The sequence below is a fragment of the Hypanus sabinus genome, chromosome 7 (genome assembly GCF_030144855.1).
Source record: "Hypanus sabinus isolate sHypSab1 chromosome 7, sHypSab1.hap1, whole genome shotgun sequence".
NCBI lineage: Eukaryota > Metazoa > Chordata > Chondrichthyes > Myliobatiformes > Dasyatidae > Hypanus > Hypanus sabinus.
The window spans coordinates 170,559,348-170,586,998 of NC_082712.1; the positions used below are offsets into that span (position 1 = coordinate 170,559,348).

General features: G+C 40.2%; 1 protein-coding gene across 1 annotated transcript in view; it reads left to right on the top strand.

Moving 5' to 3' along the window:
• cstf3 (cleavage stimulation factor, 3' pre-RNA, subunit 3) overlaps positions 1-27,651 on the top strand; it is a 106,986-nt gene that overhangs the window by 5,493 nt on the left and 73,842 nt on the right. The window contains exons 2-3 of the mRNA XM_059976096.1: positions 20,461-20,562; positions 20,730-20,825. Of these exons, the coding sequence (XP_059832079.1) occupies positions 20,461-20,562; positions 20,730-20,825 (198 nt within the window). The remainder of the gene's footprint in view (positions 1-20,460; positions 20,563-20,729; positions 20,826-27,651) is intronic.

The following is a 27,651-nucleotide window of genomic DNA, read 5'->3' on the forward strand; positions in this document are numbered from 1 at the left end:
AACGTTGCATTTGTCTTCCTCACCACAGACTCGACCTGCAAATTAACCTTTAGGGAATCCTACACAGGGACTCCAAATGCTGAATCAGGTTTATTATCACCGGCATGTAACGTGAAATTTGTTAACTTAGCAGCAGTAGTTCAATGCAAAACAAAATCTAGAAGAGAAAAATATAATAAAATAAAAATAATAACCAAACAAGTAAATCAATTGTCTTGTCTTGTCCATACTGCACCAACCTCCACCACTGGGCTATAAACGTGCAGGAGCAGTGTGTGGTTAAGTGCCTTGGTCAGGGTCACTCACGCTGCCTCAGCTGAGGCTCAAATTAACAACCTTCAGATTGCCAGCCCAAAGTCTTAACCACTTGGCCACATGCCAATTACGGTATACATATATTAAATTTAAAAAGTGCCAAAAAACAAATACTGTATAAAAGTATTTGTTATAAAAGTGAGCTAGTGTCCAAGAATTCAATGCCCATTTAGGAATTGAATGGCGGAGGGGAAGAAGCTATTCCTGAATTGCTGAGTGTGTGCCTTCAGGTTTGTGTACCTTCCACCTGATGGTAACAGTGAGAAAATGGTATGCCCTGAGTGCTAGAAGCCCTTAGTAAAGGATGCTGCTTTTCTGAGACAACGCTCCCTGAAGAAGTGCTGGGTACTTTGTAGGCTAATACTGAAAATGGAGCTGACTGGATTTGCAACCTGCGGCTTTTGGTCCTCGGGGACCCCCCCCCCCCCCCCCATACCAGACAGTGAACCTGTCGGAATGCTATCCATGGTACAGCTATAGAAGTTTCTGAGTGTATTGACGTGCCAAATCTCTTCAAATTCCTAATGATGTATAGCAGCTGTCTTCCCTTTATAACTACATCAAAATGCTGGGACCAAGTTAGATCCTCAGATCTTGACACCCAGGAACTTGAAGCTGATCACTCTGAGGATTAGTACGTGTTCATTCCTGAAGTCCACAATTAGCTCTTATGTCTTACTGACATTGAGTACCAGGTTGTTGCTGTGGCACCACTCCACTAGTTGGTGTATCTCACTTCTGTACACCCTTTCGTTACCACCTGGGATTCTACCAACAATGGTTGTTTTGTCAGCAAATTTATAAATGGTATTTGAGCTGTGCCTAGCTACGCAGTCATATGTATAGAGAAAGTAAGCAGCGGGCTAAGCACGCCCCCTGAGGTGCGCCAGTTTTGATGGTCAGCGAGGAGGGGATTTTATCACCAATCCGCACAAATTGTGGTCTTCCAGTTACGAGGTCAAGGATCCAATTGCAGAGGGAGGTACAGAGGCCCGGGTTCTGCAATTTCTCAATTAGGATTGTAGGAATGATGGTATTAAATGCTGAGCTATAGTAGATGAACAGCATCCTGACATGAGTATTTGTGTTGTCCAGATGGTCTGAAGCCAGATGGAGAGCCATTGAGATTGCATCTGCCATTGACCTATTATGGCGATAGGCAAATGGCAGTGCGTCCAGGTCCTTGCTGAGACAGTTCTGTCTAGTCATGACTAACCTCTCAAAGCACTTTATCACTGTCAATGTGAGTGCTACTGGGCAACAGTCATTAAGGCAGCCCACATTATTCTTCAGCACTGGTATAATTGTTGCCTTTTTGAGGCAAGTGGGAACTTCCACTTCTAGCAGTGAAATGTCCTTGAATACTGCTGCTAGTTGGTTGGCACAGGTTTTCAGAGTATTAGCAGGTACTCCATTGGGACCTTCTGCCTTGCATGGGTTCACTCTCTTTAAAGACAGCCTAACATCAACCTCTCGGCCTCTGTGGCGGAGATCACAGGGTCATCCAGTGCAACACCTCTTTGCACCTCAGTTTTTTGTCGTGATTCATCACTGGTTACTCCATAGTTTTTTTCAATCAGCAAAGCACAATTCAGGAATATGGTGAATGCAGCTCCAACAAGAACCTTGGAAATTGAAAACCATACAGGGCAAAGCTTGATTGTTTTGCCCATTCACTACTCAACATGATCGCTCCCTTGTCGGCTCTTCTGCCACTAAGAAGGAAAAGATTTAAGGGGTATGGGAACATTGTCCTCTGCATCTTCCTTCCAGGTTGCATACTATTTTGGCTTGCAAATATGCCACCATTCCTCTGTGGTTTGGTCTAATTCCTGAAAGAATTCTCCAGACATTTTGCGAGTATCTCCAACAATGGATTTCTATTTTGCTGCCTCCTGTTTGAACTGGCAAAGACTATAAGACATAGGAACAGAATTAGGCTATTTGGTCCATCAAGTCTGCTCCACCATTTCATCATGGTTGATTCATTTCCTCCTTTAGCCCCATTCTTCTGCCTTCTCTCTGAAACCTTTCATGCCCTGACTATTTACCTCCACGTTAAATATACCCAGTGATTTGGCTTCCACGGCAGCTCATGGATATGAATTCCACAGACTCACACTTCTACCTCATCGGTTCTAAGTGGCCATCCCTCTATTTTGAGGCTGTGCCCTCTGCTCCTAGACCCCCATTTCAACACATCTCCATTCTGTCTAGGCCTTCTAACATTTGATAGGTTTCAATGAGATCCTGAAAAATAAATTAATAGGGATTGGTCTTTGAGCCTAGGAGGAAGAAGATTCTGGCAGATGCAGAACTGAAGATGCAAAATCGCTGATATTTCTGAAGTTAGTATTGTGTGAGACATATTGTCAGTTTTGAATTTTATACATAAGATTCATGAGAGGTCCCTTAAACTGGAGAAGATGCTGCTAATTGGGTCACAGCTGAGAATTGAGCAATCTTCCATGAAAGTTCAAAGTAAGTTTATTATTAAAGTACTGTGGATTCCAGTTAATTGGGACCCATTAGCAACAGTCTCCTGTCCCAATTAATGAAGGGTATCCCAAAAATTTCCTTTCTCCTCCCTTTTTCTTTTCCCCACTCTGGTCTTTTACTACTACTCATCCATTATTATTTCCCGCTGGTTCCCCTCCTACTTCCCTTTCTTCTATGGTCCTCCTATCAAGATTCCTTCTATAGTCCTTGACTTTTCCCACCCACTTGGCTTCACCTATCACCTTCTAGCAATCCTCCTTTCCCTCCCCCCACCTTTTTATTCTGGCGTCTTCCTCCTTTCAGTCCTGAAGAATTGTTCTGGCCCAGATCATCAACTTTTTATTCATTTCCATAAATGCTGCCTGATCTGCTGTGCTCCTCCAGTATTTTGTGTGTGGTATTTTCTTAATTAGCTTTTCTTTAAGGGTTGTACCAATAAGTGGCTGTCTTAATTAATCAATGGTCCAGTTAACCGTTATCTACTGTACATATGTCATCATATACTAGATTCACTTTCTTGTGGGCATTCACAGTAACTACAAAGAAACAATTCTATCAAGGAAAAACTGCAAGATGGACAAACAACCCATGTGCAAAAGATAACAAACGGCAAATATAAAAAAGTAATAATTAAGCAATAAATATCAAGATCATGAGATGAGTCCTTGAAAGTGGTCCATAAGTTATGGGAACAGTTGAGTGAAATTATCCCCTCTGGTTCAAGAGCCAGGAAAGACGAGAACTGCCTGGAAGTTATCTTGAAACCCACTATAATGAACAATGTTGTTTCATTTTGATGGAACAGAGGAGTAGAATTCCCTAACTGAGTTACTAGTGTCAAAAGTGTTTGCTAAAGTTAAACAGAGAACTCTACCCTCTTGAACTTGAATCAACAAGAAAGCTGGATCTTGCAGTCTTCCAAATAGCAACAGAACATACTTGGTGTTCTTTTTCCTAGCCACAGACCCCAGTATTGATTGCTACTTTTAGAGGTCAGAGATTGGGAAGAGATCGTTTATAGATACAGGAAAATATTAAAAGTTGAGCTGGAAAAATTCAACATCACCATTGACTCAAATATTTCTGAGCCAAACTCCTCTAAATAGTGGGTGCCATTCATGGGAAACAAGCTTGTATAAGCAATAAAAAGAGCAGACCATGTCACAAACTGCCTACCTGCTCAATTTGTGGGAAAGTACACAGTTCTCATGATTATCTATCCAAATCCACAAAACTGGAGTGGAAATAGATTTTTAGGTGGCTGATAGGAAGATGATATTGGCAGATGCAATAATGTAAAATGCAAGGAATTCATTTAACACAATCAATATATTGTTTGTCCAAGATGAGAAAGGAGTCTAAAGGAAAATGGAAATAGATGAAAATAAATGGAATTCAACAAAACAACTCCAAAAGTGCAATAATTCCTCCAGATGAGAGCATAGATTTTGATATTTGGAATGGTGATTTACTGACTCATTTCTATGCAAGGTTGGGTGCCACGGAAACCCACTAATGAAAACAATTTGCCAGTTTTAAGTTTTCTTGTAATTTTGTCAGAATAGGTGCTTGTGCTTATGTGGACTAGTAGGTTGGATATATTATGTTCAAGTCAAGTCACTTTTATTGTTATTTCGACCATAACTGCTGGTACAGTACTTAGTAAAAATGAGACAATGTTTTTTTCAGGACCATGGTGTTACATGACACAGTACAAAAACTAGGCTGAACTACATAAAAAAAAAACCACACACACACAACTACACTAGACTACAGACCTACCCAGGACTGCATAAAGTGCACAAAACAGTGCAGGCATTACAATAAATAGTAAACAAGACAATAGGGCAAGGTGTCAGGCCAGGTGCTGCGTATTGAGGAGTCTGATAGCTTGGGGGAAGAAACTGTTACATACTCTGGTTGTGAGAACCGGAATGCTTCGGTGCCTTTTCCCAGACGGCAGGAGGGAGAAGAGATTATATGAGGGTTGTGTGGGGTCCTTCGTATTGGTGTTTGCTTTGTGGATGCAGCGTTTAGTGTAGATGTCCGTAATGGCAGGAAGAGAGACCCTGATGATCGTCTCAGCTGACCTCACTATCCAGTACAGGGTCTTGCGATCTGAGATGGTGCAATTTCCAAACCGAGCAGTGATGCAGCTGCTCAGGATGCTCTCAATACAACCCCTGAAGAATGTGATGAGGGTTGGAGGTGGACTTTCCTCAGCCTTGCAGAAAGTAGAGACGCTGCTGGGCTTTCTTTGCTATAGAGCTTGTGTTGAGGGACCAGGTGAGATTCTCCACCGGGTGAACACCAAGAAATTTGGTGCTCTTAATGATCTCTACCGAGGAGCTGTCGATGTTCAGTGGGGAGTGGTCCCTTCGTGCCCTCCTGAAGACAACAACCATCTCTTTTGTTCACATTCAGAGACAAGTTGTTGGCTCTGCGCCAGTCCGTTAGCCGCTGCACCTCCTCCCTGTAAGCTGACTTGTCATTCTTGCTGATGAGAACCACCACAGTCGTGTCATTGGAGAACTTGATGTGGTTCAAGCTGTGTGTTGCAGCATAGTCGTGGATCAGCAGAGTGAATAGCAGTGGGCTGAGCACGCAGCCCTGGGGGGGCCCCTGTGCTCAGTGTGATGGTGTTGGAGATGTTGCTCCTGATCCGGGCTGACTGAGGTCTCCCAGTCAGGTAGTCTAGGATCCAGTTGCAGAGGGAGGTGTTCAGGCCCAGTAGGCTCAGCTTTCCGATCAGTTTCTGAGGGATGATTGTGTTGAATGCTGAACTGAAGTCTATGAACAGCATCCGAACGTATGTGTCTTTTTCAGCCAGGTGGGTTTGGGCCAGGTGGAGGGTGATGGCAATGGTGTCGTCTTTTGAGCGGTTGGGACAGTACGCAAACTGCAGGGGATCCAGTGAGGGGGGCAGCAGGGTCTTGCTATGCCTCATGACGAGCCTCTCAAAACACTTCATGATGATGGATGTGAGTGCAACAGGACGGTAGTCATTTAGGCAGGGCACTGAAGACTTCTTCAGCACGGGGACGATGGTGGCGGCCTTGAAGCACATTGGAACGGTGGTGCTGCTCAGGGAGATGTTGAAGATGTCAGTGAGAACATCTGCAAGCTGGTCTGCACATCCTCTGACCACTCTACCTGGAATGTTGGCTGGTCCAGCAGCCTTCCATAGGTTGACCCTTCACAGGGTTCTTCTCTCATCGGCCACGGTGAGGAACAGCACCTGGTCATTTGTAGGAGGGGTGGACTTCCTTGCTGCCATGTCATTTCCTGCCTCAAAATGGGCATAGAAGTTATTCAGCACATCTGGGAGGGAGGCATCCCCTGCACAGTCAGGTGGTGATGTCCTGGATGCCCTTCCGCATGCGCTGTGTATCGCCGCTGTCCTGGAAGTGAACGTGGATTCACTGGGCATGTGCACGCTTTGCCCCTCTGAAGGCGGAGTCACGGGTCCTCAGCAGCACATGCACCTTTGCGGTCATCCATGGCTTCTGGTTAGTGCGTATAGTGATGGTCTTTGACAGAGTAACATTATCAATGCACTTTCTGATGTAGCTGGTCACTGATGCTGTGTACTCCTCTAAGTTGGTAGAGTCGTCATCGGTTGCAGCCTCCCTGAACATGTGCCAGTCAGTATGCTGAAAGCAGTCTTGAAGAGCAGAGATGGCTCTTGCTGGCCAGGTTTTCACCTGCTTCTGAACTGGTCTAGAGCGCCTGACGAGCAGTCTGTTGGGATTAGCATGACGGAGATGTCTGAGAAACTGAGGTTGGGGCGGGGCTCTGTCCGGTACGAATCGGGGATGTTTGTGTAAACAAGGTCCAATGCATTCTTCCCCCCTCGTTACAAAGTCCACATACTGATGGAATTTGGGGAGCACTGACTTAAGGTTCATGTGGTTAAAATCACCAGTGACAATAAACAGTCCATCAGGGTGTGCATTCTGCATTTCGCTAATAGCCCCATACAGTTCACAGAGCCCCTCCTTAGCATTAGCACTGGGGGAATGTAGGCACCGAATATATAAACAGGTGAATTCCCATGGCAAGTAAAATGGTCTGCATCTAACAGCCACAAACTCCACTTGCGATGAGCAGTGTCTGGAAACCAGCACAGAGTTCTTACACCATTTGGTGTTGATGTAAATACACACACCACCGCTGCAACTTTTACCGGAGAGAGCTGCATCCCTGTCTGCTCAAAACAAGGCGAGCCTGTCTAGCTGAGTGGCAGTGTCAGAAATTCCATCAGTAAGCCATGTCTCTGTAAAGACGTACGCACACAGACTCTGTACTCCCGCCGAGTATTTCGTTGGAGTCGGATGTAGTCCAATTTATTGTCCAGGGAGACATTGGAGAACAGAATGGACGGGAGAGCCAGACGGCTAAGGTTTGCTTTTTGCCTGGCACGGACCCCTGCCCGCTTGCCTGGCTTCCACTTCCTCGCACATCGCTTGCGATGTCTCCATCTCCGACTACCAGCATCAGGCGAGTCCGAGGAACCTAGACCCATCCGTTTCCCTCAGCAAGCTGAGGTCGCGTAATTCAACCAGCAGATCTTTGTGAAGGATTATTGTTGTTCATAATGTTTGAGTAAGAAGTAATGTTCATTTATGGATTTAATACCGACTTCCTTGATGCTGGTGACAGGTGGGTTACTCATTAAGTGCAGGGTTTCCTCAAGATCTGAAGCACTCATCAGTTTCTGGAAAAGAGCAGTAAGTCATCCTGTATCTGGTGCATGCTTGTTTTCCCAGACTGGCAATCTGTTGATGCAAGGATTCCTCCACCATACAACTTAATTTTCTGGCCCTATTAAAACTCTTAATGGTGTCTTTACTGGAATTCTTTGACCCTCTGCCCTGATAATCAGTTTTATTTCCATTCCCTTGAAATTCAAAATGTCTCTTTCTGCTTCTTCTCCTATTGCTGTTTCAATCCTGAAATTGGTTTTCTATTGCCAACAACCCTCAATGTAGTTTTGAACACCAGCTCCATGAAGCTGATCATGAAACATTTTACTTGTGATCTGTGATTTTCACATGTTTCATTCCAGTGGGATTAACTTTGTTTCATGTCATGCTGGAGATCCTATCTTTGATCTTAATCATATACATTGGTGATATGGGCAGCCATGATTTCTTGTTTCCATTCCTGCCTATAGCATCCATTTTTGCTTTTTAATCCTGCACTGCTTTTATGAGAAGACTAGTTGAGTTTTTAAATCCTACAATTTATATTTGTATTCTTATTTGAGCCCTGTGTTACCTTCTATTTTGTCCTTCTAATGGCATTATTTATTGAATTTACAATATCTTAAATATTGCAATGTTAACTGCATTAAAATTGCAATATTTATAACAATTAGCTTATCTGAAGTTGTTTATAATTCCTGTGGTACATTTTTCATGGAACTTGTGCTATCTGGATATTCTATGGTTGACAGGAGTAACTAATGTGCCAGTGAAGTCTACTTGGATTAGATTCCCTGATTTTGCTAATGGGGAATTCCAATGCATGATTCTATCTTTTGTAAAGTACAAGCATGTATTCTTTAATAATTCATTCCAGAGCTGCTGATTTGAGCGTGATTAGAGTAGTCATCTCAAAGTTTTACTGGATATACTCTTCAGAAGAATGTACCAAATCAGACTTTTAATTTTGCTGTTGGGCAATTAGGATGTTAATGAGTAAAAATTGTTGAAGTATGTGATTTTAAAGGAAATGTTGGCTGACACAAATATTTGTGTTGAAATTCAAGAGTACTTTTGTAGGTTTTTAATTTGAGCTTCGAAGTGTTGCAGAAAATTGTGCTAATTAGACCCCATGTCACAATGTATAGGTAGAGTCGACTATTTCATAATGATGGGATAGTATAAAACTTTGTATTTTAAATGGTAACTATATAAAATGTGAAGAATTCAGATTGCAGCTGCTTTAAAAAATGACTAAATTTTTTTCAAGTGCAGAATATTTTTAGTGTTAATCACATGCACTTAAATTTATATTATTACAAAACTTTTTTATTGGAGATATAAACTGAAAACATTTGTAATTTTAATTAAATCCTGTACATTTAGAGTTTCAAATTCCTGTGTGAATTTGCTTGCTTTTTATATTTTATACTTCACACTAAGGTGCTGTACAATCCTTTAAATTTTATGATAGCCCTTAAATTTTTTTTTTGTCATTCTTGGTATAATTATCTTCAGTAGAATCATTGTCAAAACAAGTTACTGGCCAGAGTTCTTACTTGTGCACTGTGTTAACACTAATGAAAAGATTTGGTATTTTGAGCATAGAAAACTGCAAATGCTCTCACGCTGGCATGGTCAGAGTGGCAGAGTTGATGTGTTACTCTGTTGGGTGAATGATGCTTTACTGGGAGTTGACTGGTGAACTTTTATGTTGATTCTTTTCATACCATTTGAGTTTAACCTAATTGCTTTTGGGTATTTGTCAAAACAAAAGTACTGACGTGGTACTTCGCAGTGACTTGGAAAAAATGTTGGTAGATGGCTACAAGTTTAGGTCTCACTGCTAGGCTTCAAAGTAGATTTTGAAGGTAGTGGGGCAATAATTTATAGTGTGGGTAGGGGATTCTTGATTTGGGCTGAGGCAGCTGAAGCCATGGTGAGACAGAGTGCTGAAGAAAATATAGATAAAAGCCAAAATTGGTGGAGAATGAAGGGTTTTCCAATGGAGAACACAAAGTTGTGGAAGAACAGTGTCATCAAGGGATTGAAATGGGTTGGAATTTTGAATTGGAAATGTTTATGCATTCCTCTTTTACACTATAGAAGCATGACTCTAGTGAGATGATTTGCCTTTAAGGTGTATTACCATTCAGTTTAGCAAGTCTGTACAGGATGACAACAACATAGAGGTTTTAGACTAAACTCTAATGTGTTTAACTGATAGGGATACTGTATGCAAAATGCATATGCATTTGCATATGCAATATGCAAAAAATTGAAATTTGAATTGTAATCACTGCTTGGTGATATTGGCAGTGTGGTTAATTTGTTTTGTAACCTCTCTGGTCAATTCAAAATTGTAGCATTCTAGTTTGGGCACATAAAGAAGTCTCTTAAAGCAGTTAGTATGTTTTGAGTACAGTGAAAACAAAAGTTGTGGTAAGCCATTTAAGCCCTTTGAGCCTACCACTTCCAATATTCGATGGGATTATGATTGATCAGGGCTCCACTATATGTATTACTGACTCCCCTATGAACCAAAAATTCTGGCCTTGAGTATGTTCAGTGACTTGCCTCCATAGGTCTCAGATGTATAGAATTACAAAGATTTTCAACTCCAAGATTAGAAATACCTTTTTTATTTCTCAAGCCTACAAATCACTTGTTCTGGATTCCTCTTAGTTCTAGAATCCCCAAGTAGGAGAAATATGGTCTGCTCTATCTGTTCCTCATAAGAAATTTAGCTACTGGTACTTTTAAAACTACTTTTATCTGAGTAATAGTAAAAATTCATTATGCTTGCTAATTGTTGTATCTAAATGTTAGCGTAACATTTATTATGATATAAATACGTTAGTGCAATCCTATCTTTCTTTCTCACCCCAAATTTCACAGAATAACTTAATCTCTTGTATATATCATCTCCAGTTTGGTTCTTTGCCACAAGATTATATTGATGGGATAATTTTAGTAGTCCGTTAATGTACCAGCATGTCATTGGGAAGGAAATGGGAGAACCTGTCACACTCAAAGGCGAACCTTCAAAATTCAGGAGCAGTAGCATTCTGCAGGCAACTCCTATGTTGTGAAAATTTATCCTTGTTGAATTTACGTTTGGGGGTGGTGTAGTGGGGAATAAGCACAATAGAAGAATCAACCATCTGCATTATGGGGAGCTGCAAAAGTTATAGGCAGCTCGTAGACCAGCTGTATAATCTTAAGTAACTTCTAGGTCTTTAATGCACTTCCACGAATCAGCACACTATAATCTGTTGCCCCTTTAAATTCCTTCTGTACCACCATTCTCTCCTGAAGCTTGATTCTCAAGTCCCATTGCTTGCCCTAGTATCTCCACTCCTGCTCCTACACAAGCCTTGCAGATGAAGAGTGCGGCAGCATCTGTTGATGTCCTTGGAGTGGTGAGGGCACAGCAAAGGTGGAACTTGGCTGTTTCTCCCAATCTAATTGACATGCTAATGTATACAAATCTTATAGCCAGAATATTAAATTGACAAATTTGCTTGCATTGCAAACCACCCCTCTGTCCCTGTCAAATATTGGCTTCAGCATTTTAATCACTATACACGCTAACCAGAAGCCATAGATGACCGCGGAGATGCGTGCACTGCTGAGGACCCGTGGCTCCACATTCAGAGCAGGTGACAAGGCAGCCCTAACAACAGCACGGGCCGAACTGTCCCGGGCCATCAGAAGGGCAAAGCGTGCACACACTCAGCAAACCCATAGCCACTTTCAGGACAGCGACGACATGTGGCGCATGTGGAAGGGCATCCAGGACATCACCAATTACAGGACAACATCACCTGACTGCGGGTGATGCCTCGCTCCCAGATGCGCGGAATAACTTCTACACCCGTTTTGAGGGAGAAAATGATGTGGCGGCGAGGAAGTCCACCCCTCCTACAAATGACCAGGTGCTGTGTCTCACCATGGCCAATGTGAGAAGAACCCTGTGCAGGGTCAACCCACGGAAGGCTGCCGGACTAGACAACATTCCTGGTAGAGTGCTCAGAGGATGTGCAGACCAGGTAGGAGATGTTCTCACTGACATCTTCAACATCTCCCTGAGCAGTGCCAATGTTCCAACGTGCTTCAAGGCCACTACCATCGTCCCCGTGCTGAAGAAGTCTTGAGTGTCCTGCCTAAATGACTACTGTCCCATTGCACCCACATCCATCATCATGAAGTGTTTCGAGAGGCTCGTCATGAGGCATATCTGGACCCTCTGCAGTTGCGTGCCGTCCCGATTGCTCAACAGACAACACCATTGCCATCAGCCTCTACCTGGCCCTAACCCACCTGGATGAAAAAGGCGCATAATGTTCGAATGCTGTTCGTAGACTTCAGCATTCAACACAATCATCCCTCAGAAACTGAGTGGAAAGCTGAGCCTACTGGGCCTGAACTCCTCCTTCTGTAACTGGATCCTAGACTTCCCAACTGGGAGACCTCAGTCAGTCCGGATTAGGAGCAACATCTCCAACACCATCACACTGAGCACACCCCCCCCCCCCCACCCCCAGGGCTGTGTGCTCAGTTCACTCCTGTTCACTCTGCTGATCCATGACTGTGCTGCAACACAGCTCGAGCCACATCATCAAGTTCACCAGTGATACGGCAGTGGTGGTCCTCATCAGCAAGAATGATGTCAGCTTACAGAGAGGAGGTGCAGCGGCTAACGGACTGGTGCAGAGCCAACAACTTGTCTCTGAATGTGAACAAAACAAAAGAGATGGCTGTTGACTTCAGGAGGGAACGGAGCGTCCACTCCCCACTGAACAGCGACGGCTCCTCGGTAGAGATCGTTAAGAGCACCAAATTTCTTTGTGTTCACCTGGCAGAGAATCTCACCTGGTCCCTCAACACCAGCTCTATAGCAAAGAAAGCCCAGCAGCGTCTTTAATTTCTGCGAAGGCTGAGGAAAGTCCATCTCCCACCCCCATCCTCATCACATTCTACAGGGGTTGTATTGAGAGCATCCTGAGCAGCTGCATCACTGCCTGGTTCGGAAATTGCACCGTCTCGGATTGCAAGACCCTGCAGCGGATAGTGAGGTCAGCTGAGAAGATCATCGGGGTCTCTCTTTCTGCCATTACGGACATGTACACTACACGCTGCATCCGCAATGCAAACAGCATTATGAAGGACCCCACACACCCCTCATACAATCTCTTCTCCCTCCTGCCGTCTGGGAAAAGGCACCAAAGCATTAGAGCTCTCACGACCAGACTATGTAACAGTTTCTTCCCCCAAGCTATCAGACTCCTCAATATCCAGAGCGTGGACTGACACCTTACTGCCCTATTGTTTATTATTTATTGTAATGCCTGCACTGATTTGTGCACTTTAAGCAGTCCTGGGTAGGTCTGTAGTCTAGTGTAGTTTTTTTTTGTGTTTTTTTTACGTAGTTCAGTCTAGTTTTTGTACTGTGTCATGTAACACCATGGTCCTGAAAAAACGTCATCTCATTTTTACTATGTACTGTACCAGCAGTTATGGTCAGAATGACAATAAAAGTGACTTGACTTGACTTAAGGAGGGTAATGTCACTTTATATCTGATAAGCAAGCTTGTATATAAGGGGAAAAACATCAAATGGAGAGGAGAGGATTTGTGTTATAGTAAAATACAATATGGATGGTTTTCTGGAAGTGCAACTACTCTGAATATGGGTATTGTCTATATTGTGCTATCCTTTCCAATTTTGTTGTCTGAAGTTACCCAGGTCCTTCTATAATATCCTTCTGTAGTCTCTATTTAATCTACATTTTTTTTTAAATTTTTAATTCAACCTTCTATTTTTATTCAATACATGAGTAATCAAAGCAAGGCTTTGGTCCTTAACGACTGAACTTCAAGTTCCACTGGACATTTGTAAAGAGGCTTGCAATCGTGGACAGGAATACAGCTTGTTCATGCCCTCTTGACCTCTATCCCACATATTGACAGAACTCTGCTATAATTCCCTATTCTTCTTTCTTCCCACCTTTCATTTGATACTGCTTTCATTGGTCTTACTCATTCACCTCTCTTCCTGACCCTTCCCAATTCTTCAGCTGTAGAATAAGCAAAGAAGCTGCAATCACTTGTGATTTTCAGGCTTGCTTAATTGTCAGTTGCTTCTTCAAACCCTCTTCTGAACCTATTCTAGAAAACCTCAAGAATCTTCAACCTGCCTATCTAGTTTCTAATATCAGATAATTGTAGGGTGCTCTGTAGGACTGTTGTCTGTAGGTTTTGGTCTCTGTGCATTCAGCCTTCTAAACTATTGATATAGAGTGCATGTATTTGAAGTCACAGTGCAAATCCCTGAGCCACTCCTTGTCCAAGCTTTTTCTTTGAAATTCCTTAATGCTAGTCACTTTTGGGTACTTGTTGTCAATGCTTTTTTTTAATAAATTCTGCAAAATTGCTTTCAAACTTTTCTTTAATACCTTGGTAATCGGCATCCCACCAATGAGTTTAAAACCTAGGGGAGTCAGCAAAGAAATTAACCTCTGGTGTGATAAAGTACTTTGCACTTTACTTTGGAACCACTATAAATCAACTATATGCATTGCACATAGTTTAATTGTGATACTCTTCAAGAATGGAAAATGTAGAGATCTGTTAGAGTTAAAATTAAAACCTTACTAAAACTTTACACCCAATCTGATCATTACTATAAATCTCAAGCATATGAATAATGCCATTGGGGAGCTTTGGGTGATGATATTGTGTTTTGTTGCCATGAGAATGTGTAGAATTATATTTCATGACTTTGTATTTGTTAGATTAGATTCAACTTTATTGTCATTGTGCTGAGTACAGATACAAAGCCAATGAAATGCAATTTAGCATCTAACCAGAAGTGCAAAAGAATAGAATTCTTTACAAAATAACTGTGAATAAAAGGTAAGTGCTACAGCATACAAATATAAAAGTACTGTGACAGTCCAATATGGATGCAATACTGCTTAGCACTGTGCTATGAGGTTCAGCTGGGTCACAGCCTCAGGGACGAAGCTCTTCCTGTGCCTGCTGGTGCGGGAGCGGAGGCTCCTGTAGTGCCTACCGGATGGGAGGAGAGTAAAAAGTCCATGGTTAGGGTGAGATGCATCCTTGATGATGCTTTTTGCCCTTCCCAGGCAGCATTTATGGTAGATGTTCTCAATGGTGGGCAATTGGGTGCCAATAATCCACTGGGCAGTTTTCACCACCCACTGGAGAGCTTTGCGGTCCCATACAGGACAGTTGCCATACTACACTGAGATGCAGTTGGTGAGTATGCTCCCAATGGTACAGTGGTAAAGGTCTGTCGGTATCCTGGGACAGAGGTGAGCTTTCTTGATGCTCTGCAGGAAATAAAGGTGCTGTTGCACCTTTTTGATCAGGATGGAGGAGTTTAGGGACCAGGTGAGATTATTGGAAATATGGACACCAAGGAATTTGAAGCTTGATACACTCTCCACGACAGCGCCGTTGATGTAGATGGGGGCATGAATGTGGCACTTAACGTGTCTGAAGTCCATAATAATCTCCTGGGTCTTCTGGGTGTTAAGGGCCAGGTTGTTATCGGTGCTGGACCTCATTCCTGTAGGCCGTTTTGTCATCCCCTCTGATCAGGCCAACCAGCATGGTGTTGTCTGCAAGCTTGATTATGGAGTTAGAACCATGTACCAAGGAACGCAGTCATAGGTGAAAAGGGAGTACAGAAGAGGGCTCAGCACACAGCCTTGAGGCATGCCAGTGTTCAGGGTGAGAGTGGAGGAGGGGAGGTTGTCTAACTTAAGATTGTGGTCTGTTAGTTAGAAAGTCTAAGGTCCAATTGCCAAGGGATAAGCTGATACCAAGCTGACAAAGTTTAGCGATCAGCTTGGAGGGGATCACAATATTGAATGCTGAACTAAAATCAATGAACAGCATTCTGACATAAGAGTTGGGGCTGTCCAGGTGGGTCAGGGCAGAATTAAGTACCGTGGAGGTGGTGTCCTCTGAAGACCTGTTGGTGATATAGGCAAATTGATGGGGCTCCAGGGTAGTGGGCAGACAGGATTTCAGATGTGATGGAACCGATCTCTCAAAGCACTTTGCAGTGATGGGGATGAGTGCAACTGGGTGGAAGTCATTCAGGCCCATGGCAGTGGAATGCATCGGCACTGGCATGATGGTGGCAATCTTGAAACTTGTGGGGACAACTGCCTGGGCCAAGGACAGATTGAAAATGTCCATGAAGACCCTGGCCAACTGCCCTGCACAGACTCTGAGCACACAGCCAGGTATTTCATTCGGACCAGCTGCCTTCCTTGTATTCACCCTGCTCAGGGTAATGCAAACATCGGAGGTGGAAAGTGAGAGAGGCAGTTCACCAGGTGGGAGATCTGCTTTGAGGGTGACATCCTTATTCCCCCGGTCAAGGTGAGTATAAAAATAATTGAGCTCATCAGGGAGGGAAGCAGAGCTGGAAAGGGGCACAGTACTAGGTGGTTTGAAGTCTGTAATAATCTGTATGCTGTGCCACATGTGCCGGGGGTCTGAGGAGTTGAAATGCTTCTCAATCCTCTGTTTGTATGTGTGTTTAGCCTGAGAGATTCCCCTCCTCAGGTTGGCCTTGGCTGAGCTGTAAGCCTTCTGGTCTCCAGACCTGAATGCTGAAGCTTGTTAAAACTATAATTAGACTTAATAGTTACTGATGTTCAGATTTAACCACATCTTTGGTGTGTGGCTGAAGTAATTTGGGGAGAAGGGAGTGACAAAGCAAGAATAATTATCGAGTTGTACCACACAGAAGCCTGCTGTTTTGGCCCATCTTGTCCATGTCAACTATATTGCATTTTAACAGGTATCCCATTTGCTAGTGAAACCATTTGCCTACATTAAACTCCTATCCCTCTACTTTCCTGTCCAAGAATGGGTTCCCCCTGCATTGTCTCTACAGGTTATAGAAATATACTCTTACCGAATTCAATGGGAGAAGGGGTAGTGAGGAGGAAGAAAAGTAAATATCCTTCTGTAGTCTCTATTAAGCAACATTCTACTTTTCCAATTTTTATTCAACCTTTGCAGCACCCTACAAAAAAAAGTGACGCATGTATTTTTGTGCAACAAAAGCATGGAGGGAAGGTTTTGCCTGTACCCAGATTATCCAAATGCCTTTTAATTGTTGTATCTGTCTCTACACTTCCTATGGCAGCTTGTTCCATCTGAACGTGATCGTCTGTGTAACAAACTTGCATTTAGTGGCACAGAGTGCATAATGACTCTGAAAAAGGAATAAAAGTGGCACTTTGATCTACTAGTATCAGACATTTCCCACAGTTCTGGTTAGTGTGTTGCCGTATAGTTTGGATTACCATAAATAATTACAGAGGCACATCATGACTTTGGAATCTGGGATGTGCTTAAGACCCTAAATACCATCAATCTTCAGAAGTAATTTCCATTGTGACTTGTTTTTAAAGTACAGGTTTACCTTGCTATTCGAAGGTAGAGCGTTCCTAAGGAACGGTTGGTACACTAGAATGTCGTAAAGTGAAGATGCAATTACCATTTATTTATATGGGAAAAAATTTGTGAGCGTTCACATACCCAAAAAATAACCTACCAAATCATGCCAAATAACACAAATCCTAAAATAATGGTAACATACAGTAAAAGCAGGAATGATCTGATAAATACACAGCCTATAATACTTTTCTACAATTATTGCAGCACTGTCCACCGCAGTGAAAATCTCACACAAACGCTGTCGACGGCACTCACAGCAGAAACACACGCAAGTGCTCCTGGCAGAAACACACGGCATAAAGCGCTTCCAGCAGAAGCACTCTTTCCAGTAACCTTTAAGCTATGAAGCTAACAAATAACACATAAAAATACACAGCCTATATAAAGTAGAAATAATGTATGTACAGTGTAGTTTCACTTACCAGAATCGGGAAGACAGTGAGAGCACTGATGATGGTGTGTTAGGCTGCGTCGATGGAGGTTGGGGTGGTGGGAGGTAGAGGAGACTGGGGTATCCATTGTTGTCTGTTTCCATCAGGGCAGGCAGGACACCACCTATGCTTGCCTCGATGTCGAAGGTCGAGTTTCGTCATCTGATGTGGAAGACTTAAAAAACGACAGTATGCTTGACTGCTTAGCCTCGCACAGTTTTCTATCGTACAGTTCTTTGTAAGCACTTAAACCATCCTGCAAATTTGTCCTAAACCTATCCACCCTTTCAAAATTAAAGTCATACTTTTCTGCAATCATTGCAGCATTGTCAATGGCAGCGTAAATCTCACGCATTTGCTTTCTGTTCAGTTCCTGGATGTCTTCACTTTCGGGCCGTTTGCTACTGTGTTCGGTTTCAGTTATCCTTTCCTCTTCATCAGCTCTTCATCTCTCAGATGCCAAAACCACTTCAACATCATCTTCATCAACTTACACAAACCCTTAGCCAAACTCACTATGTCCTTACTTTGTTCACCACGATCGAAACGCTTAATTATGTCTAGTTTTATGCTATGTGTAACACCCTTGCGTGCTCTTTTAGGCTTTTCCAATACCTTAGAACTCACCTTGCTAACGGATGCACAAAATAAATTGACATAAAGCATAGGTGCTCACAGGCACGTGTTTAAGCAAAGGTGGCCAGAATATAGTTCCAGGGGAGGAGCTTGACTGCTCGGTACATGCTGCCTTTTTTTTTAACTGTGAAAGCACCTTCTGTTAGCGGAAACAGGTAACTAATATAGGTCTTCGTAACAGCAAGTTGACGTAAAGCAAACGTTCGAAAAATGGGGAACACCTGTAGTTGTGATCTGAACTAGCTGTACATTTCACGTGTTCTTAAAATATTTTACTTCAGGATTTTTTTTTACTTATACATGTTTCTTTTCCCCCATTACCACAATAAGAATGAGAGATGGTTGTGTATATTGCCATAAGTGGATGCAAATAGCTGTGGAGTTACCACAAATAGAGCGAATTTGTCATATTATCTATCTGCTTGCTCTCACTATGAGGTGCTTTTGGAATTTCCCTTACCTTTTCTACCATTCCCTTGGATCATAGCTTGTGTATCAATCTCATTCTGCCATCTTTATTCTTTATCACTGTATGCCTTTATAAAGAACAAAAATTAATCTTGAGATTGAGAGATTCCCAAGTGTTTTGGGATTATTGCTCTCCAATCTCTCTGCTGATTTCTCTCCTGAATGGTCAACTTTAAAAATTTTAAGATTATGCACTTGAAGCTTTCCCAGAAAAAGTACATACTTTTTTTTAAACACCTGAATCCTGATATACCTTCAGTTTTGCAATCATGGTGCAATGTCCACAATTGAATCCTTTGCTTTAAAAGGAGTATTAACAAAGTTCTGACCTTTTGTAATCCAGCTCCAAAATAAAGAATAATCCCTTGTACTATTTGACATTAATTTAAAATTTGCATGTACAGTCGGCCCTCCTTATCCGCGGATTCCGCATGCGCGAATTTAGCCAACCGCAAAAACACGGAAGTGCTTTTCCATCACTTGTTGTTCGAGCACAAGACTTTTTTTTCTTGTCATTATTCCCTAAACAATGCAGTATAACAACCAGTTTCCTTAGCATTTACATTGTATTAGGTATTATAAGTAATCTAGAGATGATTTAAAGTATACGGGAGGATGTGGGTTATCGTGCATCAGGATCGAAAAAAAATCGAAAGTTCTCTTACTAAGTAAGTCGAAACAGGTACATCCGGTATTATTTAGCATCAGTTTGTCTGAGTATATAGTATATATTTTACCTTTCTATGCATATAAAACATTTAAGAACGTACGTTTCAGCGCTGGGCTTGGGATGGAAGTTCTCGGGACTCGAGACAGATTGCTCCCTAGTGCGCTCTCCACCGTGCCGAGTTGATGTGGAGGATCAAAATCTCAAAACCCGAAAACCCAATAATTAAACCACTGTGTTGCTTAGTAATAATTATAGTTCTCATCGGGGCAGAGCCTTTCTCACTTTATCCTTTAAAGTTGTTCAGATCGTTGACCGACGTAGCCTAACGCTTTTCCAATGACCAATCGCTTTATTATTTCCATTTTATTTTCAATTGTGATTATTTTTGTGAACAGAAACACTGCGCATTCAGAGCTCTGGGTCCTAATGTCCACTGCATTGAGACAGGTTAAATAAGGTCTGGGGTTCCGCTGTGTCCTAAGGTTCACCAGGTTGTGACGGGTTGGATAAGGGACTTGAGCATCCGCGATTTTTGGTATCTGCGCGGGGTACCGGGACCAATCCCCTGCGGAAAAGGAGGGCCGACTGTATTGCCTCGTTAGCTGTGTACCTGTACATGTATTATGTGCCCCTTAAAGGTCCTAGTATCTCTACTTAAATGAACCCAAACTTAGTGAATTCATGCATGCTCATACTTAAACAGGGTCTGCATATTCATTAACGTGTTTCCCAATTCCTTCCTATTCACATCTCCTTTGAGACCTCACTGATAAACATTGTGGTTCTGAATGATTCATTGCTCACATATTAGTGCTGGCAGTCTTAAGCTATGAAAGTGCCTCGCAATAATAGTTGATTTATGTAAAAATTTAACAGTTTTAAAATGGTATTGTGCTTTATTTAGTTCCAATTTTCATTGTAAAGGCACTGGTGAGTTTTGTTCAAATCTATGTATAAGGAAAGCAATATACTTCTGATCAGACTGCTTATCTGTCCATATTCTTAAACAACTGATAAGGTGGTATGTTAGAATCTAGTGTTTTCTTGTACAAGAATGTTGTTGAGCTGTGTGGCTTGCTTAACTATAGAGATGACATTTGTATGTTTAATTCTACAATAGCTCATTTTAAAGATATTAGTGTAACTTGATAATATTTTGAAATCTATAAAACAGGTATTACAGATACTACAAATGGTGATGTAAGCTTATGCTCTTTCTCCACAGGCTGCAGAGTATGTCCCAGAAAAAGTGAAGAAGGCAGAAAAGAAATTAGAAGAAAATCCATATGACCTTGATGCTTGGAGCATTCTCATACGAGAGGCACAGGTTTAGTGACATAGGGTTATGTTTGCTTCTTATACAGTTCAAGAAAAATGCACATATGATTTTAAAGCAGTTGTGGAAATTGCCTCTTACTAAGATTGGGGTATAAAACATCAAGGGATTTTTACATTTTAAATGCTGTAAACCTTTTTGATGGTTTTTACTTTTAGAACCAACCAATAGACAAAGCGCGGAAGACCTATGAGCGACTTGTCACACAGTTCCCAAGTTCTGGCAGATTCTGGAAACTATACATTGAAGCCGAGGTTAATAATTTTTTTCATTTCAATTTTAGAGGATAATTTAAAAGTGGCATATTCCTACCATGCTTCATGAAGTTCACACCAGTAAGTTAAATTAACTAGACCAATATTAAGTGAATAGCCAGACTTTGAAAGCTGCAGGTGGATCTTGATATCTGTAGGTGCAGACTGTACTTAATGTAGGGATTTAAAGCATTTAATGAAATTTTAATGTCTGGGCCTATTGCACATCAATGATTGTTGCATGTTGAAATTGCAACAACATTAAAATAGTCTTTAATGGTATCTTATGTGCTTTTGGCCTTTTATTCAGTTGTCATGTGTCTCTTTATTGCCTCCCGTGTCATTTCTTTAGAGTTCATTTCTTCTGTTCACTCACAGTATCTTGTATTTAATAGTCCTTTATCAAGCTGGGGCATTTATTTGTCAAAGAGACTCATAATATTTAATACTGTATTTGCTTAATCTTTTTATTTCCTTTTCAGGACTTTGCTTGTAATCAGCTTGTTGTTCTAGCACCACAGAAATACAATAAACTGTTTTATTATTTTAAGAGATCTGAAATAAATGCTTCAGATACCCATACAACAGACACAATCAAAAATTCTTAAGTCATTGTATGTGTGTGTAATGAATGATTCCGAGTAAGAGTATTAAATGTCTGGTTTAATAAACTAGCTTAAATGAGCAACCTTTATATTTTTATTTAAGTTTAATATTGCAGTAGTTTGTCATTTCTATGGATCTAATGATCACAGTTTCATGACTTTAATATGATGGGGGATGCTGAGCTTTGAACCAAGGTCTATCAAAAATTGTAGTTATTTTATTCCTGTCAATTATATACAGAAAGCTATTGATGTTGAATGACTGTAGGAGCAGGAAAGTTTGTTTTGGTGCATAATATAATAACCAGATTTTGTCATCCTGTGGCATTCAGCTTGCACTATTGCACAAAGTTTTTGCCAACATTGATCATGCCCTGATGCAATTGTTATAAATCATTGCATTGTTCTAGAGGCATCAGCTCGTTAGATAAATTAAAAGCATACAAAATCTGTTCAGTCAAGCTGATCCTTAAGTTTCAACTCAAAGTATAGTTTCAATGTCTACCCTTTGCATGATGGTCTTCACAAATCTGGCAAGCAGCAGTTGATTATTATGAAGTCAAACTAGTTTTTTATTCTGTTCTCAGTACTGCTTCCAGGAGAAGTGTTACCTTAATATTAGAACAGTTTCACTTTGAGATGAACTATAGTAATCTTGCACTGTAAGATTTGTGTTCCTATTTGTCATGGGAAAAATCTCACCAGTTGCAAAGTTCTTTTGGAGATGAATCATTAATATTTTTCCCACATCGCTACTTTTTCTTTGTTATTCACAGTAATACTTTACTTCGACATTGGTTTTATAGACTTGGATTTCTATCTGCAACTTTTACATTTCACTGATCTGATTTAGTCTGCACTTTTAAGATTTTGAATTGACAGGTGTCAGGTATGGTATCCTATTATTTCCTTTTTCACTTTTCCTCTTCTACTTCAACTTTCCTTAAAGCAACATCTTCGGTTTTAAAACCATCACAGACTAGAAATATCTGGTTCAGTTCAGATGTCTGAGATGAATGGGTCCAACCTGTAAAATCACATAGTTTGAGGCAGAAGTTAATGATATTGGAAGGGAATTTACCTCAAAGCTGTGGACATTTTTGTTGGGAGGCATAGAGCGACCTGCAGATTCAAAATACAGAAGGTTGCTTCAAAATACATTAGATAGAATACATTACAATGCAACAAGAAGCTACATACAGTAATTAATTTAAAATATAAGAAATTTTTCTTGTAGCAAATTGACATCATGGGAGGTTAATCTGATTAACAGATATTGAAGATGTTTATTCATAAACGAAGATTTAGGAAATTATATTTATTCTTTACTTTTTTATTGCATTATTTCTCATTTGAGGTTTGTGACGGAATCACCAAGTATTCTATCAAACTAGCTTGCTTCTGACAACATCAATCTGCATGTATTACTTGGCAAGGAACTATTGAATTTGTCGGTTCTGTGCCAGTACACACAAATTAATTATTGCACCATCACCCGGGGCTCAGCAAGCAGTTGAATAAAATAATTTTTGTGGCTTTTATTGTTGATGGCGTTCTTTAATGCCACAAAGCTCTTAATTGCTAATGTTTCTATGTTAATCCCTCCCCAGTGTGGCAAATGTGCCCAAAGGAAGAACTTGGGCAATGAAATTGGAATGTCATTTATGTAACAGATTTTGTGCATGGTTCTTGGGGGTGCCCATCAGTAATTCATTCTTGCAGCTTTAGATTTCTCATGCATCTTTACTTGAACTGTGTGTTAAGTCTGTTTATTGTAGTAAACGTGGACGTAAATTGATCCTTCCACAGATAAATAGATATGTTATATCCCGCTAAGTGTATTTCTGGATAGCTTGACAATAAGTCGGTAAATCATCCAAAATAAATGGATGTTAAGTCTCTAAATACCCCGTTAACAGTATGTGATTATATAGCAATGATTTCTGGGTCCTGATATTTTTCAGTTGTCATTAAGGGCTTAGTGCTTTCCAAACACAATCTAATTTGGTGACAGTAGCAAACTTGGAGTAATAGGTTTTTCATTTCTTCTAAGTACAATGTTCTTGCTGTTAAATTTCATGTTTATGATATGCGGCTATGAAGTAGTTTGAATATGCAGTTCTTGGGTTAGAAACTGTTCATGTACTCTACGTTTTCTTTTGAATCTTTTTACTCAGAGTATTAATTTTTAGAATGATCTCCCAAATGAGCTATTAGGGAATCTTTATATTTTGAGTTTTTCCAAAACCTTGAATGCTTCATACCATTTGTTTCAAGTGAATTTTTTTAAGAACTTGAAATTTTAGTGGTTATTTTTATTGTGATTGTAGGAGAAATCTTTAATAATTTTTTCATTAAAATATGCAATCATATGTACTTCACATTTGTAAAATCTTGTTCCTGATGACAAATTTGTTACTATTATATATTCACCTGTATTTGCAGAGTTGCCAGGGCAAACCTGTCAAATGGAAATAGCAATTATCCAGATGTCATTGTGTTATAGTGATTAATTGCTTGAGCAAATCTAGAAAGAGAATCCAATGCTCCAAACTCTGCACCTTCCCAAATGGTTACTCTGGTATGGTATTTAACTGAATAATAAAATAAAGGTCTTGTGTCGAATTAGGGGTAGAATATAAATGATCTTATTCAGAACTTTTCCTCAATCTCTAGTTCTATGATCTCTCACTGACCAATTTCTGTTCGTCTCTACTTGACTCCATTTGTGTAATGTTGCAGAAAATTGACCATTATTCATTACACAAATTTTTTCCCCTGCTTTTCACCTCCCCACTACATTCATTAGTTTGGATGAGTCACCATGGGTATAAATGTTTTCTTGTTTTGAAGATGTAGATAAGGAATCTTGCTTTGCCTTTTGAATTTTCAGAAAAAGTTAATAGAAGTAATTGTAATTTTCGTCCAAGATCATTTGCACAGCTCTTTTGAGCTTCAGGCACAAATGGTGCAAATCAGCTTGGTTTCACTATCCATATCCTGACAAGATATGTTTTCACCTCAAGGGAGTGATCTAGTATGCATACAGTATTGTAGTTGCATCACTGTCCCAATTTGAAATTGATCTGCAGTATTAATCTATAGAATCTATAGTTCAGTACATTTATTTCAGACATTGATCCCATATTGAACAAAATTGAGTATCTCATTTTTGATGGAGACTTGTAAATACTTAAGTGAACTGTAAATATTGTTTTTTGCCAAAGTTAATTAAATTGGTCTTACAGACATGAACTGATGTTTAGCTTGTAAAAGGATCATAGTTGTTTGATTCCAGTGAATAGATTACTTGCTCAGTTACTTGCAAACACAGGTACTTTCTGCTGGCTTTATTTATATTTGCAAATATATAATGCATTTCTGATAAAGTAAATGTAAACTTTAAAACATCTGGTCATGTAATGAGCTTTAGAACAGACAGGACTAGCAGTAAAATGATCATGATTTCACAATCACTTTGGGGGAGGGAATGTTAGGGTCAAAATGAGTATACCATTGCAGGTCAATCTGGAATAAGTTAAGAATATTTGGCTATGTTTGATTTTAAAGCATTAGATTTTTGAAAATTGTGGTGAGCAATGCTGTTATTCCAGAATCACCACAATTCTTTGTGCTTTTACTTTTGTTTCTATCACCAGTCTGCTTATAGGCTGCATCTACAATTTTGTTTTTGCTTCCTGGTTACCATTGTATTTAATGCCTTTTCTCTTCCAAGAATGCTTTTGTGCTTTCTTCCTGACATTAAATGCAGCTGAACACACGGTTATAACCTCAATTAGAATGCTGAAAAATTGGAAATGAGGGGACAAATGCTGGTCAAGCTCAATAGGTCAGGAAGCATCTTTTGAGAGGAAGTCATTGGTTTGGGCCCAAGACTTTTCATCAGAAGGACATCAACCTGAAATATTAAATTTTGCTCTCCACAAATGCTGTGTGAAATTCTGAAATTTTCTGTATTTAAAATGTTGTTTAAAACAAAACTATATTTGCTTTATTCCTTTATTTAATTAAAACCCATAGAATTATCATTTTTGTTAGATTGATAAAGGATTATATAAATTGAAGAATCTGCATTTTAAAGTTAATTTTTTTTTGAGTTGGACATTGATAGTGCCTTAGAAGCAAGAAACCTAAAGATTCTCGGTGGTTCCCAAGAGTACATTGAGTTCCTACCTGCTGTCCTGCATCCAGTGGCTAGTTTACTTCAGTTTTTTTTGTCTATAACATTTGGAGTGACTAATGTAGACCCTAGTAGAGGTGCAGTAGAGCTTGAGTTCAGCTGCATCTAAGAGACTTGTGTGTGTGTGTGTGTATAAAATATATATATGTATATATGTGTGTGTGTGTGTGTATGTATGTATATATATATATATATATAATTACTTCTAGTAAACTTTTTGTCTGCAGAAGGGCTCAGAGTTACACTCATTCTCATTTGAGTTAGCTGCTTGGAAACTGAACAAGGAACATAAGTACTGAAAGTTGACCTTTTTTGTCCAGTCATTACTCAAGAGTTAGGTAACACAGCATGCCAAAGCCTCCTTTCAAAACTGGTACCTCAGATTAATATTTGAGCTAATAGAATTGGTTGCTGATGTATTTGGCTGAGGTGGTAGCATGGTAGTAACTGTTGTTGTGAGACCTGACCACCATAGCAGAGCTTCAATCGTGAATTTCTTTAATTATTTTAGTAATGCAGTATGATGAAAAGTCACAACCGGAAACTTTGTACCCCTCCGTAGATTCTGCCTGACTTGCTGAGTTCCTCCAGCATTTTGTGTGTTTTGCCGGTTGCAGATTCCTGTTACTACATTTGTATTATCAATCTGAACAGCAATATAGTACCCTCACTGGAAAAAGTACACAACTACTTTGAAATACCCAAATATGTACCTTTTACTTTACTCCTTTTAGAATATACCCACAAAGAGCCTTTTGCTAAACTTATTTTGCACATATACCAAAATATAGTGATTCATAAATGTCCTGTGATATCTGTATGTATGTGAAATAGGACTATATAAAGCCCAGAGATGTATAAACTGAATTGCTTAATGGTACGTGTAAAATAAACATCTTATGAATTTGCTAAATCTAAACTTAGAAATGCTTATTTCTTTTAAAAATCAGACTTGTTAAGACATAGTGGCACAATTATCTTAGCAAGTCCGTATTTGTTATTGTAATAGATGTTTTAAATTTTCATTCTCCCTTCACTATAATGGATGTTTTTACTGAGGTGGTGCTAATGCAGTCACAAATCAGTGCTTTTTTCTTCCATGCATATAATTGAAGTCGGCAGTTTACTTTTAACATTTGCTTTGCACTTGGTAGCTAATAGTGCAGACTTGGGGCTGACTGTTCCTGTTGTTTTATCCTGGAACTGAACCCAAGATTTTATTACTGGTTTATAACATTTGCTTTTCAAATGCACTTTATTGTCTGTAAAGATGCATTAAAGTAAAACAATTCAACAAATGCTTATAAATATACTAGCTCTTTGCTTCCTGACTTCAAGCAGCCCTGTTACCAGATTTTATTTATGCCAGGTTGAGTTTGGCTTTGCACTTTATTACCAGACTCATTGATACATCAAAAAATCCTCTGCACATTCCAATTTGACTTGGTTCATTCAGCATTGACACTTCTTGCAAAAGCCTTTTCTTCCTCAGTTCATTGTGGAAAAAATTGCTGTTCTCTCAAAAGCATACTCATTTCAGAATCAAAATTAATCAATGGTAAATAGACTTCTTTATTGCTTCTCTCCAACATTGTAACATCTGACAGCCAGTTCTGTTTTAATACAGCAAACTAAACAGTTATCCCCTAGATTATGAATGTCATGTGATAGTTCAGAGACCCTTCATGCCAGTTTAAGGACTTAAATCCAAGTGACATGGAATCTTCAACTGTCCACTTTGAAGAAAACGACTTGTCATCTATATCTGTAGTGCCACACTCACTGCTTTTTAACTGTACTCCCAAATTATTCTGGATTAGCACATTGTTATTTGTTTTTTCAGAGTTGTTCAATTGGCGACATCTAGTGAGAAACCACTAGCCTTGTCAGAGAATCTACTTCTGGAGGGTGGCAAATTGTTCTTGGGTGCTCAGCTCAATTTGTGTGCTTGCCTTTCTGTTTGTTTGAAGAGTGGAAAAAGTAGGGACCTAATTGACAGCAAACTAAATTGGTAATTTCT